Genomic DNA, 12,737 nt, shown 5'->3' on the forward strand with positions numbered 1-12,737 from the left:
ACCCCCCCCCTCCCCGCGCGCGCGGTGCATGCCGGGTGCTGTAGTCCTCCGCCCCGCCCCTCCCGCCTCCCTCCCCCCCTTAGCGGACTGCAGCTCCCGGCAGGCAGCGCGGCCGCGCCTGCGCGCTGAGCCCCGGCGGAGCTGGCTGCGCCCGGCGGCCCCGCCGCCGCTTCCGGTGGGCGAGGGGTCAGGGGGCGGCGGGGGGCGGTGGGCAGGGGGCTGCCGGGGGGGCGGGGCCACGGTCAGGGGGCGGGGCCACGGGGCTGGGCGGGGTAAGGGGGGCTCGGGGGGATCCCAGGGGGGCATTGGGGGCACTGGGGGGGCATTGGGGGGGGCATTGGGGACCATTTTGGGGGTCCATGGGGGGCCTTGGGGGGCCTTGGGGGACTCCGTGGGGACCCCTGGGGGATCATTGGGACCCCTCTGGGGGCTCACGGGAGACCCTCGGGGACGCCCCCCCGTGTGGGACCCCCTTAGGGGGTTAATGGAGACCTGGGGGGGGCCCTTTGGGGACCTTGGGGGGGCTCATTGGGGACCACCCTGGGGGAACCCCCTTTGGGGTTCATTGGGGACCCTCGGGGACCTCTTTTGGGGGCTCCCTTGGGGGTCCCCTTAGGGGGCTCAGTGGGGACCTTGGGAAGCTCAGTGGGGACCTCGGGGACCCCCTTCAGGACCCCCTTGGGGGGCTCATGGGAACCCTCTTGGGGGGAACCCTTTGGGGGGTCCATTGGGGACCCCTGGGGACCCCCTTTGGGGGCTCAGTGGGAACCTTGGGAGGCTCAGTGGGGACCTCGGGGACCCCCTTGGGAGGCTCATTGGGGACCCCTGGGGGGGCTCACTGGGGATCTATGGGGACACCCTTGGGGGCCCCATTGGGGACCCCTGAGGGGCTCATTGGGGATCTTTGGGGTCCCCCGTGCCCCCCTCTGACCGGCGCCACCTTCCCCCCGCAGGCCATGAGCGCCCCCCCGGCGCCGCCCGAGGAGCCCCCGCTGTCCCCGCCGGCCCCCGGGGTGTCAGGGGTGAGCGGCGGCGGGCTTGGGGGCGGCGGGGGGCTCGGGGCGGCCCCGCTGAGCGCTGCGTCTCTTTCCCGGCTTAGATCGCGGCTCCGACGCAGCCCGGCCTCCTGCAGGCGTTCGGGGGGGGCACCGGTAAGTTGCCCCCCACCCTCCCTGCTTCGTCTGCTCCCTTCCCCTGGTGGAAGCCCCCAGGGAGCTGCGGAGCCCCCGGGACCCGGCTTGGGCTCTGCCGGGGGCCGTGGGGCTGCGGTGTGGGGTGCGGGGGGCAGGGAGCCCCCCCCGGCCCTCCCCACTTCTCACCTCCAGCGCCCGCTTCCCTCGGCAGAGAGCAGCGAGGAGGCGCGGAGAGCGCGGGAGGAATGGGAGGCGCTGGAGGAGATCCAGCCAGGTACCGCTGACCCCAAAAGCGCCTGGGGTGGGTGGGTGGGTGGGGGGGTCGGGCAGGAGCCAGCTCCGGCGCTGATTTCGGGGCAGGGCTGGGCCGGGAGGGCTGACGCTGCTCCGTGCCTCCCCGCAGGGCTGCCGGGGAAGTCCGGTCCCGTGCCCCTCATCTCCTTCAACGAGGCGCTGCAGCACTTCCAGACCGCCGACCTCTCCGCCTGCCGGGTGCGTGCGGGACGCGGCCCCCAGCTCCCCCCGGGGCCAAATCCGGGAGGAGAGGGGGCGCGGGGAGGCTGCGGGGCTGCGGGTCCTGCCTCGTCGCCCTGTTCCCTGCCTCGTGCTCTCCCCTCACCTCGTGCTCCTCTTTCCCCTTGCTCCCACCTTTCTGCTCATCTCTCTGCAATCCCTCCCCTCCCGCTCTGCCCACCGCTGTCTCTCCCCCTCCCAACTCCCACGGGACCACCCCCCCTCATTGTTTCTTTGCCTTTTTTCCTCTCCGCAGAAGAAGATCCAGGCGACGGCGCGCAGGCAGGGTCTGGCCGCTCTGCTTCGCTTCCTCTTCGGCCCCCCCCGGCTCCAGCAGCAGCTGCAGGGCGAGCGGGACCTGGCTCTCGCCATGGCTCAGTGTGAGTGTCCCCCCTGCCCCCCGTGGGTCCCCCCCGGTGTCACGCCGAGCACCGCTCGGGGGTCCCGGGGCGCAGCACGGTGCACACACTTGTCCCAAAGGCCGCCTCCTGTCTCCTTTGCTTCACTCATTTGCACACCCGTGCCTCCTGGCAGGGGGGGCAGGTGCCCGGAGCACACTTGCACGAGGAGATTCCTTTCCTCCACCTGCGATTTGTGGTGGTTGTGGTTCCCCAGGCGGGGAAAACTTTCCAGCCAGCAATCTATCCTGTGCTGTTTGCGTTATTTACCCCCCCCCGGGCACTCACACAGCGCACAGCTTTGTGTTTCGGCACCTCCCGGGCTGTTTTTAATCCCTCCAGGGTTTAAAAACAGCAGGGTGAGCGCAGCAGGGATGCTCCTTGTTCCCCTCAGCTGCTCCCTCCTGTGGGATCTCGTTCCCAGCCGGCCTCCGGCGTCCCCCTGCCGCTGGGGGTGGCTCCTGTCCCACCCGGCGGTGACAGCGGAGGGGTGCCCGGTGTCACCGAGGGGAATCCTCTCTGCCAGGTGGCCTGGATGACAGCGAGGCGGTGCACATGAGGATCCTGCAGACCATCTACAAGAAGCTGACCTGCTCCCGGCTGGGCTGCCCGCGCTACGGCGCGCACTGGGAGGAGCTCGGCTTCCAAGGTACGGCACGGGGCGGGGGGGGACACCCGGGGCAAACCTGAGCGAGGAGGGGTCTCGGCGGTCCCGTTCCCTCCTCCAGCGGTGCTGTGAAGGCTCGGCAGCTCCTTCCCTCTGCCTGCCTGCAGTTGCTGCCCCTGCTGTGGTTTTGCAGCGGGGATTTGGCAGTTTCTGCCCCTGCCAGGTGTCACAGGCAGCACCGCGCCCGGACGAGCTGCCCAGCACTCTGCAGCCTGCGTCCAGCTGGAGGGGACAGAGGTAGCTGCTGTCACCGCTTTGCTGGGGCCGTTAATGCTCTTCATTAGCGAGCGATCTCTGCAGCTAATGAGGCGTCCCCGGAGGGCTGGTTTGTCAGCCAAGCCCTGCGCAGGGCTCTGTCACCGAGGGCGCGTCGCGGGTTGCTTTCAGCCTCTGCTGCGTGCTGAAAACAGCGTGATTAAAGCTGCCTCTGTCTTCTCAAGTGTGGCTTCACCGGGGTTTTCGGTCTGGTTGACTTGAGTTAAATAGGCCGGCATTTAATGAAGCTTAAAGCCCGTGGGAGAAGGTGAACGGCTCCCTCTTCTCTTTACCATCGAGTACACAACTGGTTTTTATCCCCATGATTTAGTTTAGCAGCTTCAGCCAAGTTTGCCCCGGGGTGGGTAGTGCTTGAAGATCCAAATTCCTGGAGATACTGAGGGAAGCGGCATGAGGGGAGGAGAGAAATGCTTGTGATGCCCACATCAAAGGGGTATGGCACCATGCAGCGCCTGTTAGACAGGGGAATTCCCAGGAAACTCCCCCAGGAGCTGCTCGCTGAGGTTCCTCTGCTCTCCAAGTGCCAGGGCTGTGGCCAGGAGTAGGCAGCCCAGGACGAAGGGGGGGTGACAGCAGCCTCGATTCACCCCCCTCGCTTTCCAGGTGCAGATCCGGGCACCGACCTGCGAGGGACGGGGATGCTGGGCCTGATGCAAATGCTGCACTTCGTCATGGACGCGCAGACGCTGCCTCTGGCTCGGCAGATTTTCAGGCTGTCCCACCACGAGACACAGGCACGTCCTCCCACCTTCTTTGCTCACCCTCTGCCGTGGTATTTAGCTCTCTCTTTCTAAAGCTCAGGGAAAGGTAAGCACGGAAACCTTCCTGTCTTCACAGCTAGGGCCTGATTTTGTGCTCTTTGCTTGGTGGTGGGGTCTGTGGGGCCACTTGGGGCAGGGCTCTGCAGCTCCACCAGGGATTTCCCCACCAGCCAGAGCAGCTCTGCTGGCTGCTTGGTCCTCCTCACGCTGCTCGGGTGAGGCAGGTGGTCCCCTGAGAGCTGAGGGGTTGTTTTTCATTTTTTTTTTTTTGCTGGGAATAAGATTTTTAGAGAGCAGAGCTTCCCTGGCGGGGCTCAGGGGTCTGGAGGGCTGGCACGGACCAGACCGAACGCCTGACCCTGCGTGGTGTTGCCAGGAGCACGGTGGGACAGGCAGGGTGAGCAGAGCCAACATCCTCCCGTTTGGGGCAGTCTTGGCTGCTTTTAAGTTCAAGCCTGGCTGGATCCACGGCATCCATCTGAGCCTGCATCCATAACTTCAGTGTCCTGATCTGTGAATCCGTCGCCTGCAGCCATCACCGCGTGGCTTTGGGGCCGTGCAGCCGCAGCACCGAGGGGCTGGTGGTGTCGAGGCACCTCTGGGTGCTGGAAGGGAGGACGCCCGTCTGGCAGAGCCGACGTAACGCCGATTCTCTTGCAGAATTTCCCCTTCTGCATCATGTCCGTGAACATCACCCGCATCGTCCTGCAGGCCCTGAGGGAGGAATGCCTCTCCAGGTGAGGACTGAGCCCCGCAGCCGGGCTGTGCTGCGCTCTCCTGCCCTCGGGGCTGCCGCACGGGGGCTGCCCGGGAGGAGAAGCGAGGAGAAGCGGCTCGGCTCGGTCCCCGTGGTGGTGGCTCTGCCGGCTGAGCCCCCCTGTCCCCGGGCAGGGAGTGCAACCGCAGGCAGCAGGTCATCGCCGTGCTGAACGACGTCTACGCAGCCGCCTTTCTGCAGCTCTACCGGGTCTGGAAGTCGCAGCACAAGACCATTGCTGACTCCGGCTTCCTCCTGAAGGGTGCGTTTCCCCACGCTTCGCCCTCCTCTCCCAGCCAGGAAGGTGACCCAAGGTGCAGGGACCAAGCCTGGTGTGCTCCGGTGCTCTCTGCTCTTCTGGGAGCACCACGTCCTGCTGGGACGGCCTCAGTGGGGTGCGGTGCCCCAGCCCTTCATCTTCACGCAGAGCTTTTTCAACAAGTGGTGCTACTATCTCAGCACCCTGTGTTTTGTTTTTTTTTCCTTACCTTTGGAGTCTCAAATCTGACAGGCAAGCGCCCGCCGCTTTTGGAGGGACGCCGTGGTGTGGCGTGGTGCCTCAGGGTGGCAAATCACACCGGCGGGGTGACCAAACGGGGACGTTCTCGCCCCGATTCCTGCAGGCTCGCTGATGTAGCGCGGCGCTGGGTTGCATAAGTGCTGTTTGTGGTGTCGCCGTGTAAGCGGGGCGGCCGCTGCCGTGCTTTTCGCAGCAAGCACCGCATTAAGCAGCAGGGATGTTTACTCCGGGGGAGACGGCCCTGATGGAAGCAGAGCTGCTCGGATGCGCTGTGCTAATGGCTCTCTTAATTCACAGTCCTCCTCGTGTGGCCAGGAGTGGGCTTGGTCCTGCCCCCTGGCAGCTCTGGGCTTCCCCTTCAGTGGGGTCGGCTTGGGGGGTGCTGGGGCTGTGGTGCTGAGCTCCGCTGGGGGGTGGCGAGGAGCTTTTTGTGCTCTCAGCCTTTTGTGAGCAAAACAACCGTGCCTTTCCCAGAGGGGATAGTGGCGATACACTGGGACACGAGAAATAGTCTGTAAATATTTGGGTAACTGCCTTACTGTGGGAGCGTGCATCCCACGCTATCCCTGCCACCATCCAGCCCTTGCTGTCTGGTTGCATCCTTTTCCTTTGACCTTTCCAGAACTGGAGTTATCCGCCAAAAAGAAACCGAAGCAGCTCCTGAAATCCTTGGAAGCCTACGTGAGCAGAAGCCCCGTGGCAGACGGCATCCAGCGCCTGTCCCCTCCCTCCGGCAGCAGCTCCATCAGCGCCGGCCAGGCTGGCGAAGAGATAAACTTCACGGGTGTCTGCGACCTGCAGGTTGAGCTGGAAGGGGAGCCCCGGCTGGTCTGAACCCCGCAGCGGGGAGCCCTGCTCGTGGCACTGATACCAGGGAGTGCCCGGTGCTGCTCGGGGGGCTTGGAAGGGGCTTGCCCCAAAGTGGCAGGCGCAGAGCAATGCCTCTGGGCAGGAGGTGCCGAGAGCCGTGGTGGGAGAAGCGGCTGGGACCCGGCTTCGGGCACTCGGCCAGCTGGGGCACCGTGGAGTGTAGATTTAGCCCTAGCCCCCCCCAGAAAGGGTGGCCGTGTCCCTCCCCTGCGGTTTGGCGGCGTCGCTGGGAGCCGCGGGGCGGCGGCAGGAGCAAACTGCAGGCTTGGACCCTTTTGAGGTAGAATTAGTCAGGTTGGTGCTTGGGCTTGGTGACCTTGAAGGTTTTTTCCAACCTAGGTGGTTCTAAAAGTGTCATCATGGGAGGAAACCGGGTGGGTTTTGGTAGCCACCGGCCTTGGGCTGGGTTTCACGTCTGCCCGGCTGTCGGGGATGCGCGGTGCTGTTTGTCTTTACCCCCAGCAGGAGGAATCGTGCTGCTCGGGGCAGACCCACGGCTGGAGCTGGAGCGCACCGGGAGGGCTCAGACCTGGCTGGAAATGCACCTGGGAGCCCTCCCCTCTCGCAGGGCTCCCCACTCGCTGCTCCAGAGCACGTGGGAGGGCTTGAAACCCGGAGTTTGGGGCCAAACGCCCTAATTTCACACCAGTAGTGCTCCAAGAGCCGTGAGCACGGCCACGTTGCTGTGCCTGGGGCTGTGGGTTTGAACACAAGCCTGGTGTTTGGGGAGCCCTCCTCAATTCTCTGTAGGAGTTACTGTGTGTACCAAAATAAGGCATTAAAAGGAAAAAATAAACTTTTCTTGGCGTTCAGAGGCTTCCCGACGTGGGCTTGGTGGTTTCCGTGGCTGGGCTGGGGGCGAGGTGGTCGCGAGGAGCGGGATGGGGCCAGGAGAGGAACCAGGGCCTGATTCTGCCCCCAGCGAGGCGGTGCTGGGAGCCCCATCCAGCCCCGGTCTGCAGAGAGGTGACTTCTCTGTGCCCACCTCTTTGTTTCAGGAAAACCTCATTTAAGAGGGAAAAAGGGTTTTTGCCTGCAGGTGCCGGAGCTGCATCCAGCTTTGGGTTGGGGAGTGGGCCTGAGGCTCTGCCCCGTTGTGCCTCGGTTTCTCCCTTAATAAAACCCAAATTTCAGTGATGGTGTCGTGGTTCCGCTCGAGTGGGCAGCCGAGCTCCACCACAGCCGCTCTCTCACTCCCCCTCCTCAAAGAGGAATGGGGAGAAAATATGTGAAAAGGGCTCAAGGATTGAGATAAGGACGAGAAAATCACGCAATAATTATTGTAACGGGCAAAACAGACTCGGCATAAGGAGATAGTAAGATTTATTGCCTACAACTAACAAGCGAGAGAAGTGAGAAAACAAAGGAAAAAAAAACCAAAAGCACCTTCCCCCCCATCCACCCTCTTCCACCTCCTCCCCCCGAGCGGCGCAGGGGAACGGGGAATGGGGGTTATGGTCAGTCTACAGCACTTCTTCTCTGCCGCTCCTTCTCGGTCACTCTCGTCCCCTGTGCTGTGGGGTCCCACCCACGGGATGCAGTCCTTGATGAACTGATCCGGCGTGGGCTTCCCACAGGCAGCAGCTCTTCCAGAACTGCTCCAGATATGGGTCCGTACCACGGGGTCCATCCCTCAGGAGAAAACTGCTCCAACCTGGCTCCCCTACGGGCAGCAGCTCCTGCCAGATCACCTGCTCCTGCGTGGGCTCCTCTCCACGGGCTACAGGTCCGGCCCGGAATCTGCTCCGGCAGGGGTCTTCCACAGGCGGCAGCCTCCATCAGTGCAGGGCCACCTGCTCCACCGTGGTCTCCTCCACGGGCTGCAGCGTGGAACCCTGCTCCACCGTGGTACTCCATGGGCTGCAGGGGGACATCCTGCTTCACCATGGTCCTCACCACAGGCCGCAGGGGACTTCTGCTCCGGCGCCTGGAGCACCTCTCCCCCTCCTTCCACACTGACCTTGGTGCAAGGCTGTTCTCCCACTCCCTTGACTCTCCCGGCTGCTGTGTGTCGCAGCGTTTTTTCCCTGTCTTAAATATGCTCTCACAGAGGCGCAAAACAACATCGCTTATTGGCTCGGATCTGGAAAACAATGGGGCCCTTCCCAAACATGGGGCAGCTTCTAGATCTTTCTCACAGAAACCACCCCTATGGCTCCATGCTACCAAAACCTTGCCACGTAAACCCACTACAGATGGCTGTGGGTGAAGGATGGGGCTGTGCTGGGGCTAAGCCCCTGCAGCATCCCTGGGGGGTGAGGAGGAAAACGGGGTCGGGTCGGTGTCCCCACCAGGGGGACGAGGACGGGTCCCCAGCATGGGGACACTGCTGCTGGACGGGGCACGGAGGCAAGCTTGGAGCAGCAACGGCTGCAGCATGCCTTAGAAATGCTCCAAAAGCATCTTCAGCCCTCGAAAAAAAAGGGAAAAAAGCCCCAAAAGCGCGGAGCTGGAGATAAAAGTGTCTTTTAACAAGCGAGATCGAGGAGCTGGAGAGACAAAGGTGCTTTATGGCGCCCAGTGGCTCCCTCATTGATTGCCCCGTCTGAAACAGCGCAAAGGACAAAAAAACCAACAGGCAAACCTGCTCACACCCTCAGCACAAGTGCCAGAGCCCAGGTGGCCTTTTTTTTTCTCATAAAATAATAAAGAAATGGGGCAGGGAGAGCGGGGCATGGAGCTGGGCACCACCCCTCCGCTGCTCTTCCTCCCAGTCTGAGATTTCTCTTACGGGTTTTAACGGGGCCGCTAAGTGGGATTTGCGTGTCTGGTTTTGGCATCGGTGCCTCGAAACCTGGGCAAGGTCGGGTCCTGAGTGCATCGAAACCGTGGCAAAAAGGGGCAATTCCAGGAATTTCTGCTGTCAGTTTTTGGAGCTGCTTGGGTGCCCCATCCAAACCCCTCAGGGATGGAGCCGGCGGGGAGATCAGGGGGAAAGATTTGGGGCCAAAGTCCCAAACTGGGGGGTGGCTGCGGAGTGGCTGGGGTTGGGGGAGTTCATCCAGCCCTGGGGGGCACAGGGGCAGTGAGGATGGGTCGGGGGGGACCCCAAAAAGAAGGGCTGGGACGTGGGTGCTGCTGCACGATGCAGTTCCTGCGGGGAGGGTGACAGTGCTGGGGGGCTGACAGGGGTGCTGGGGGGGGGCTCGGGTGCTGGGGGGGCTCACAGTGGGGAAGGGGCGCGGGTACTGGGGAGGGACGAGGGTCCGGGGGGGACGTGGGTGCTGGGGAGGGGGCACAAGTACTAGGGGGGATGCAGGCACCGGAGGGGGGGGACACCATCCTGGGGGGGGGTGACACGATCCGGGGGGGGGCGGGTTGGAGCCCTGCGCATCCCCCGGCTCCTCCGCGTGTCCCCGGTGCCGCCCGGGTCCGCCCCGGGGGCGGGGGCGGCTCAGAGCCCTCCCGCACCCGATCAAAACCCCGCGGAGGCGGCGCCCGGCGGCGCAGAGCCCGGTGGCACCGGCACCGGCAGGAGGGGACCGGCACCGGCACCGGGTCGGGGACGGGCAGGGGGCGCGGGCAGGGGGCGGGCAGCCCAGCAGCAGGATGGCGAGCGGGACCCCCGTCCCCCAACCCACCCCATCCTCATCCTCCCGCCCCGTCCCCCGCGTCCCGGGGGACCGCTGAGCGCCGCTGGCCGGATCCCGGCTCCGTGCCCCCCGGTCCCCGCCATGGAGAGCCCCGAGGGGGGGTACTCGGTGCAGGCCACCGCTGCCATCGCGGCCGCTATCACCTTCCTGGTGCTCTTCACCATCACGGGCAACGTGCTGGTGATCCTGGCCGTGCTGACGAGCCGCTCGCTGCGGGCGCCCCAAAACCTCTTCTTGGTCTCGCTGGCGGCCGCCGACATCCTGGTGGCCACGCTCATCATCCCCTTCTCGCTGGCCAACGAGCTGCTGGGCTACTGGTACTTCCAGAAGACGTGGTGCGAGATCTACCTGGCCTTGGACGTGCTCTTCTGCACCTCGTCCATCGTGCACCTCTGCGCCATCAGCCTGGACCGCTACTGGTCCGTCAGCCGCGCCATCGAGTACAACGCCAAGCGGACGCCGCGCCGCATCAAGTGCAGCATCCTCATCGTCTGGACCATCGCCGCCGTCATCTCCCTGCCGCCCCTGGTCTACAAGGGTGAGAAGAAGGCGGCGCCGGGCGGGCGGCCGCAGTGCAAGCTCAACGAGGAGGCCTGGTACATCCTCTCCTCCAGCATCGGCTCCTTCTTCGCCCCCTGCCTCATCATGATCCTCGTCTACCTGCGCATCTACCTGATCGCCAAGCGCCGCCACCGCCGCGGCCAGAGCCCCCCCGCCGCCCCCAGCCCCCCGGGTTCGGCGCCCCCAAACGCCGCCCCCACCGCCGATGGGGACACCCGGGGACCCCATCCCCTGCCGGCGGACAGGACCTCGCTGCTCAGCCCCGAGGAGCCGTCGGTGGCAGCGGTGGTGACAGCGGGGGCCGGCCGGGGCTCCGGGGGGTCCCCACGGCCCGCGGGGCGCCCCAGGGACACGTTGGCCACGGGGACGGGGCGGGTGGTGCTGGCGCCCACGCTGAGCCCCGGCCCCTGGCGGAGGAAGGCGCAGGCGAACCGGGAGAAGCGCTTCACCTTCGTGCTGGCCGTCGTCATCGGCGTCTTCGTCCTCTGCTGGTTCCCCTTCTTCTTCCTCTACAGCCTGGGCGCCGTCTGCCCCCGGCGCTGCAAGGTGCCCGAGGGCGTCTTCCAGTTCTTCTTCTGGATCGGCTACTGCAACAGCTCCCTCAACCCCGTCATCTACACCGTCTTCAACCAGGACTTCCGCAAGGCTTTCCGCCGCATCCTCTGCCGCCGCGGCGCCCGGACGGCGTGGTGAGGGGCTCGCCCCCGCCCGGAGGCACTGCGCCTCGCCCCCCCAGCCCCCCGACGCTACGACGGGTTCGTGCCGCGGTTTTCGGGGAGCTTTGCTCTTCCTTCCACCCCTCTCGCCTTTGCTGTCTCTGCCGGTTCTGGTGGCCGTCCCCTTGGGGGACCCAGCTCACACGGGGGCTCCTCATCTTCCCCTTTTCCCACTCGTTTTCCCCTTTTCCCCCTCATTTTCCCTTTTTCCTCCTCGTTTTCCCTTTTTCCTCCTCATTTCTCCCTTTCCCCCCCCGCTTTTCCTCCCCAGGCAGCAGGCTCTCGGCTGGCAGCGCCTGCCCACCCGCTGCCTCGTCTCGCTGCCAAATTTGCCGCGGGAAACCCGGCCCCACGGGGCTGGGGGCACGTGCCACCCGTGCCATATATCCCCTGTCCCTGAGCCCGGTGGCATCTCCCCAGCTGTGCTGGGGTACTCGGCAAGCAGACCCCAGCCCGGGAACGGCAATGGGGGGGGTCAGGGATTTTTCTCCCCACCCTACACACGCTGCCCCCAGGAAATCAGCTTTTCCCCCTGTTTTTTGGGTGTCCCAGCCGAGCCCCCCCCGTCCCGGGGGCCGCTGCCTTTTAACAATAAAAGATATTTTGTAATAAGAAAAAAAAAAATCACTTCCTTCTCGACGCCGCGGAGGGGACACGGGGGCACAGCCCAGCTGGAGCAGCCACCTCGCCCCATGCCCCTGCTGGGTTGGGGGGCCCTGGAACCACCCCCCCCATGGTGCAAGGGCAGCTCGTGGGGCTGAGTTCCTCCCGCGGCCACGGGTCGCCCGCCCGGGAGGAATGTTTGCAGGGTGAGCGGGAACAAAATGTTTGGACGGGGTCGGTTATTTATGGCAGCGCACGGGGAAAATAAATAATAATTAGAAAAACACCCCCCCACCCCACCCCCCCCGCCCCAAAGAATAAATCCCTGCAGCTGCCTCCCGCAGGGCCCGACCCCGAGGATGTTGAACCGGACGGGGGTGGGAGGCAGCGCTGGGGGACGGGGACAAAGCCCCGTGCTGGCTGCTTGCAATGGTGCCATGTGAAATGATGAGGGGGGGGATTCTCAGCTGTCTGATATAGGGCTGTGCTGCCTGGCCCGGGGACAGGGGGTCCCCTGGAGGGGGTTTCGTGAGCTGTGCCCATGGGGTGGGGGTCACGGTGGTGTGATGTGACCCATGTCAGTGTGACCCACACCGCTCTATCGGGACCCACACGGCTGTATCGGGACCCACAGTGCTATATGGTGGTGTGGTGTGCCCCATGCTGGTGTATTGTGGCTCGGGACGGTGTGTCACACCCCACAGCAGCACACCATGCCCCACACCAGTGTATCGTGACCCATACCATTGTATCGTGCCTCCCGACGGTGTGTTGTGACCCACAGCGGTGTATCGCGACTCATGGTGGTGTATCATGACCCACACTGGTGTACGATGACCCACGGTGGTGTAGCATCACCCCCACCACTGTTGTGCAGCCCCCGCCAGCATGTCATGACCCCACTGGTGTATCGTGACTCCGGGTGGCACGCTGTGCCCCACAGCGGTGTATCGTGACTCACGCTGCTGTGCTGACTCACGACGGCGCACGGTGACCCACACCAGTGTACGGTGGTGACCCACACCGGTGTATCGCGACCCACGCCACTGCATCGTGACTCACAGTGGTGCACGGTGCCCCGCAGTGGGGCATGGGGACCCCCATCACCGCATGGGGACCCTCCCCAGTGCTTGGTGCCCCCCAGTGCTGCAGGATTGCCCCCCAAATCCTGCCTTATACCAGGGTCCTGTGCCTCACACTGCTGCCTCCTTACCCACATATTCCCAGGCCCCCCACCCCATCCGTGCCCCCATCCCACCCCGTGCCCCCTGCCACCAGCCCAGGGAGAAGCAGAGAACGTGGGGCCGCACATGCCGAGCCCAGCCCCAGGGGACAGGGCTGGGGACAGCTCGCCCCTGCGGTGGCGGAG

At 64.7% G+C, this 12,737-nt stretch overlaps 2 protein-coding genes across 2 annotated transcripts; both read left to right on the top strand.

Annotated features, from left to right (window-relative positions):
* Positions 1 to 28: 28 nt before the first annotated feature.
* On the top strand, positions 29 to 6,715 carry ELMOD3 (ELMO domain containing 3; the record flags this gene model as incomplete). The annotated part of the gene is made up of 11 exons (XM_084499499.1): positions 29 to 175; positions 954 to 1,022; positions 1,100 to 1,151; positions 1,345 to 1,407; positions 1,537 to 1,625; positions 1,903 to 2,026; positions 2,571 to 2,693; positions 3,591 to 3,721; positions 4,409 to 4,485; positions 4,640 to 4,767; positions 5,648 to 6,715. 11 exons carry the CDS (start codon positions 29 to 31, stop codon positions 5,857 to 5,859), a joined length of 1,215 nt encoding a protein of 404 aa, XP_084355625.1. The 3' UTR covers positions 5,860 to 6,715.
* Positions 6,716 to 9,418: 2,703 nt separating this feature from the next.
* ADRA2B (adrenoceptor alpha 2B) lies at positions 9,419 to 11,377 on the top strand. Its single transcript, XM_084499255.1, has one exon. It carries the CDS (start codon positions 9,570 to 9,572, stop codon positions 10,740 to 10,742), a length of 1,173 nt encoding a protein of 390 aa, XP_084355381.1. The 5' UTR covers positions 9,419 to 9,569; the 3' UTR covers positions 10,743 to 11,377.
* Positions 11,378 to 12,737: the final 1,360 nt, after the last annotated feature.

The sequence above is a fragment of the Aythya ferina genome (genome assembly GCF_964211825.1).
Source record: "Aythya ferina genome assembly, chromosome: 27".
Taxonomy (NCBI): Eukaryota; Metazoa; Chordata; class Aves; order Anseriformes; family Anatidae; genus Aythya; species Aythya ferina.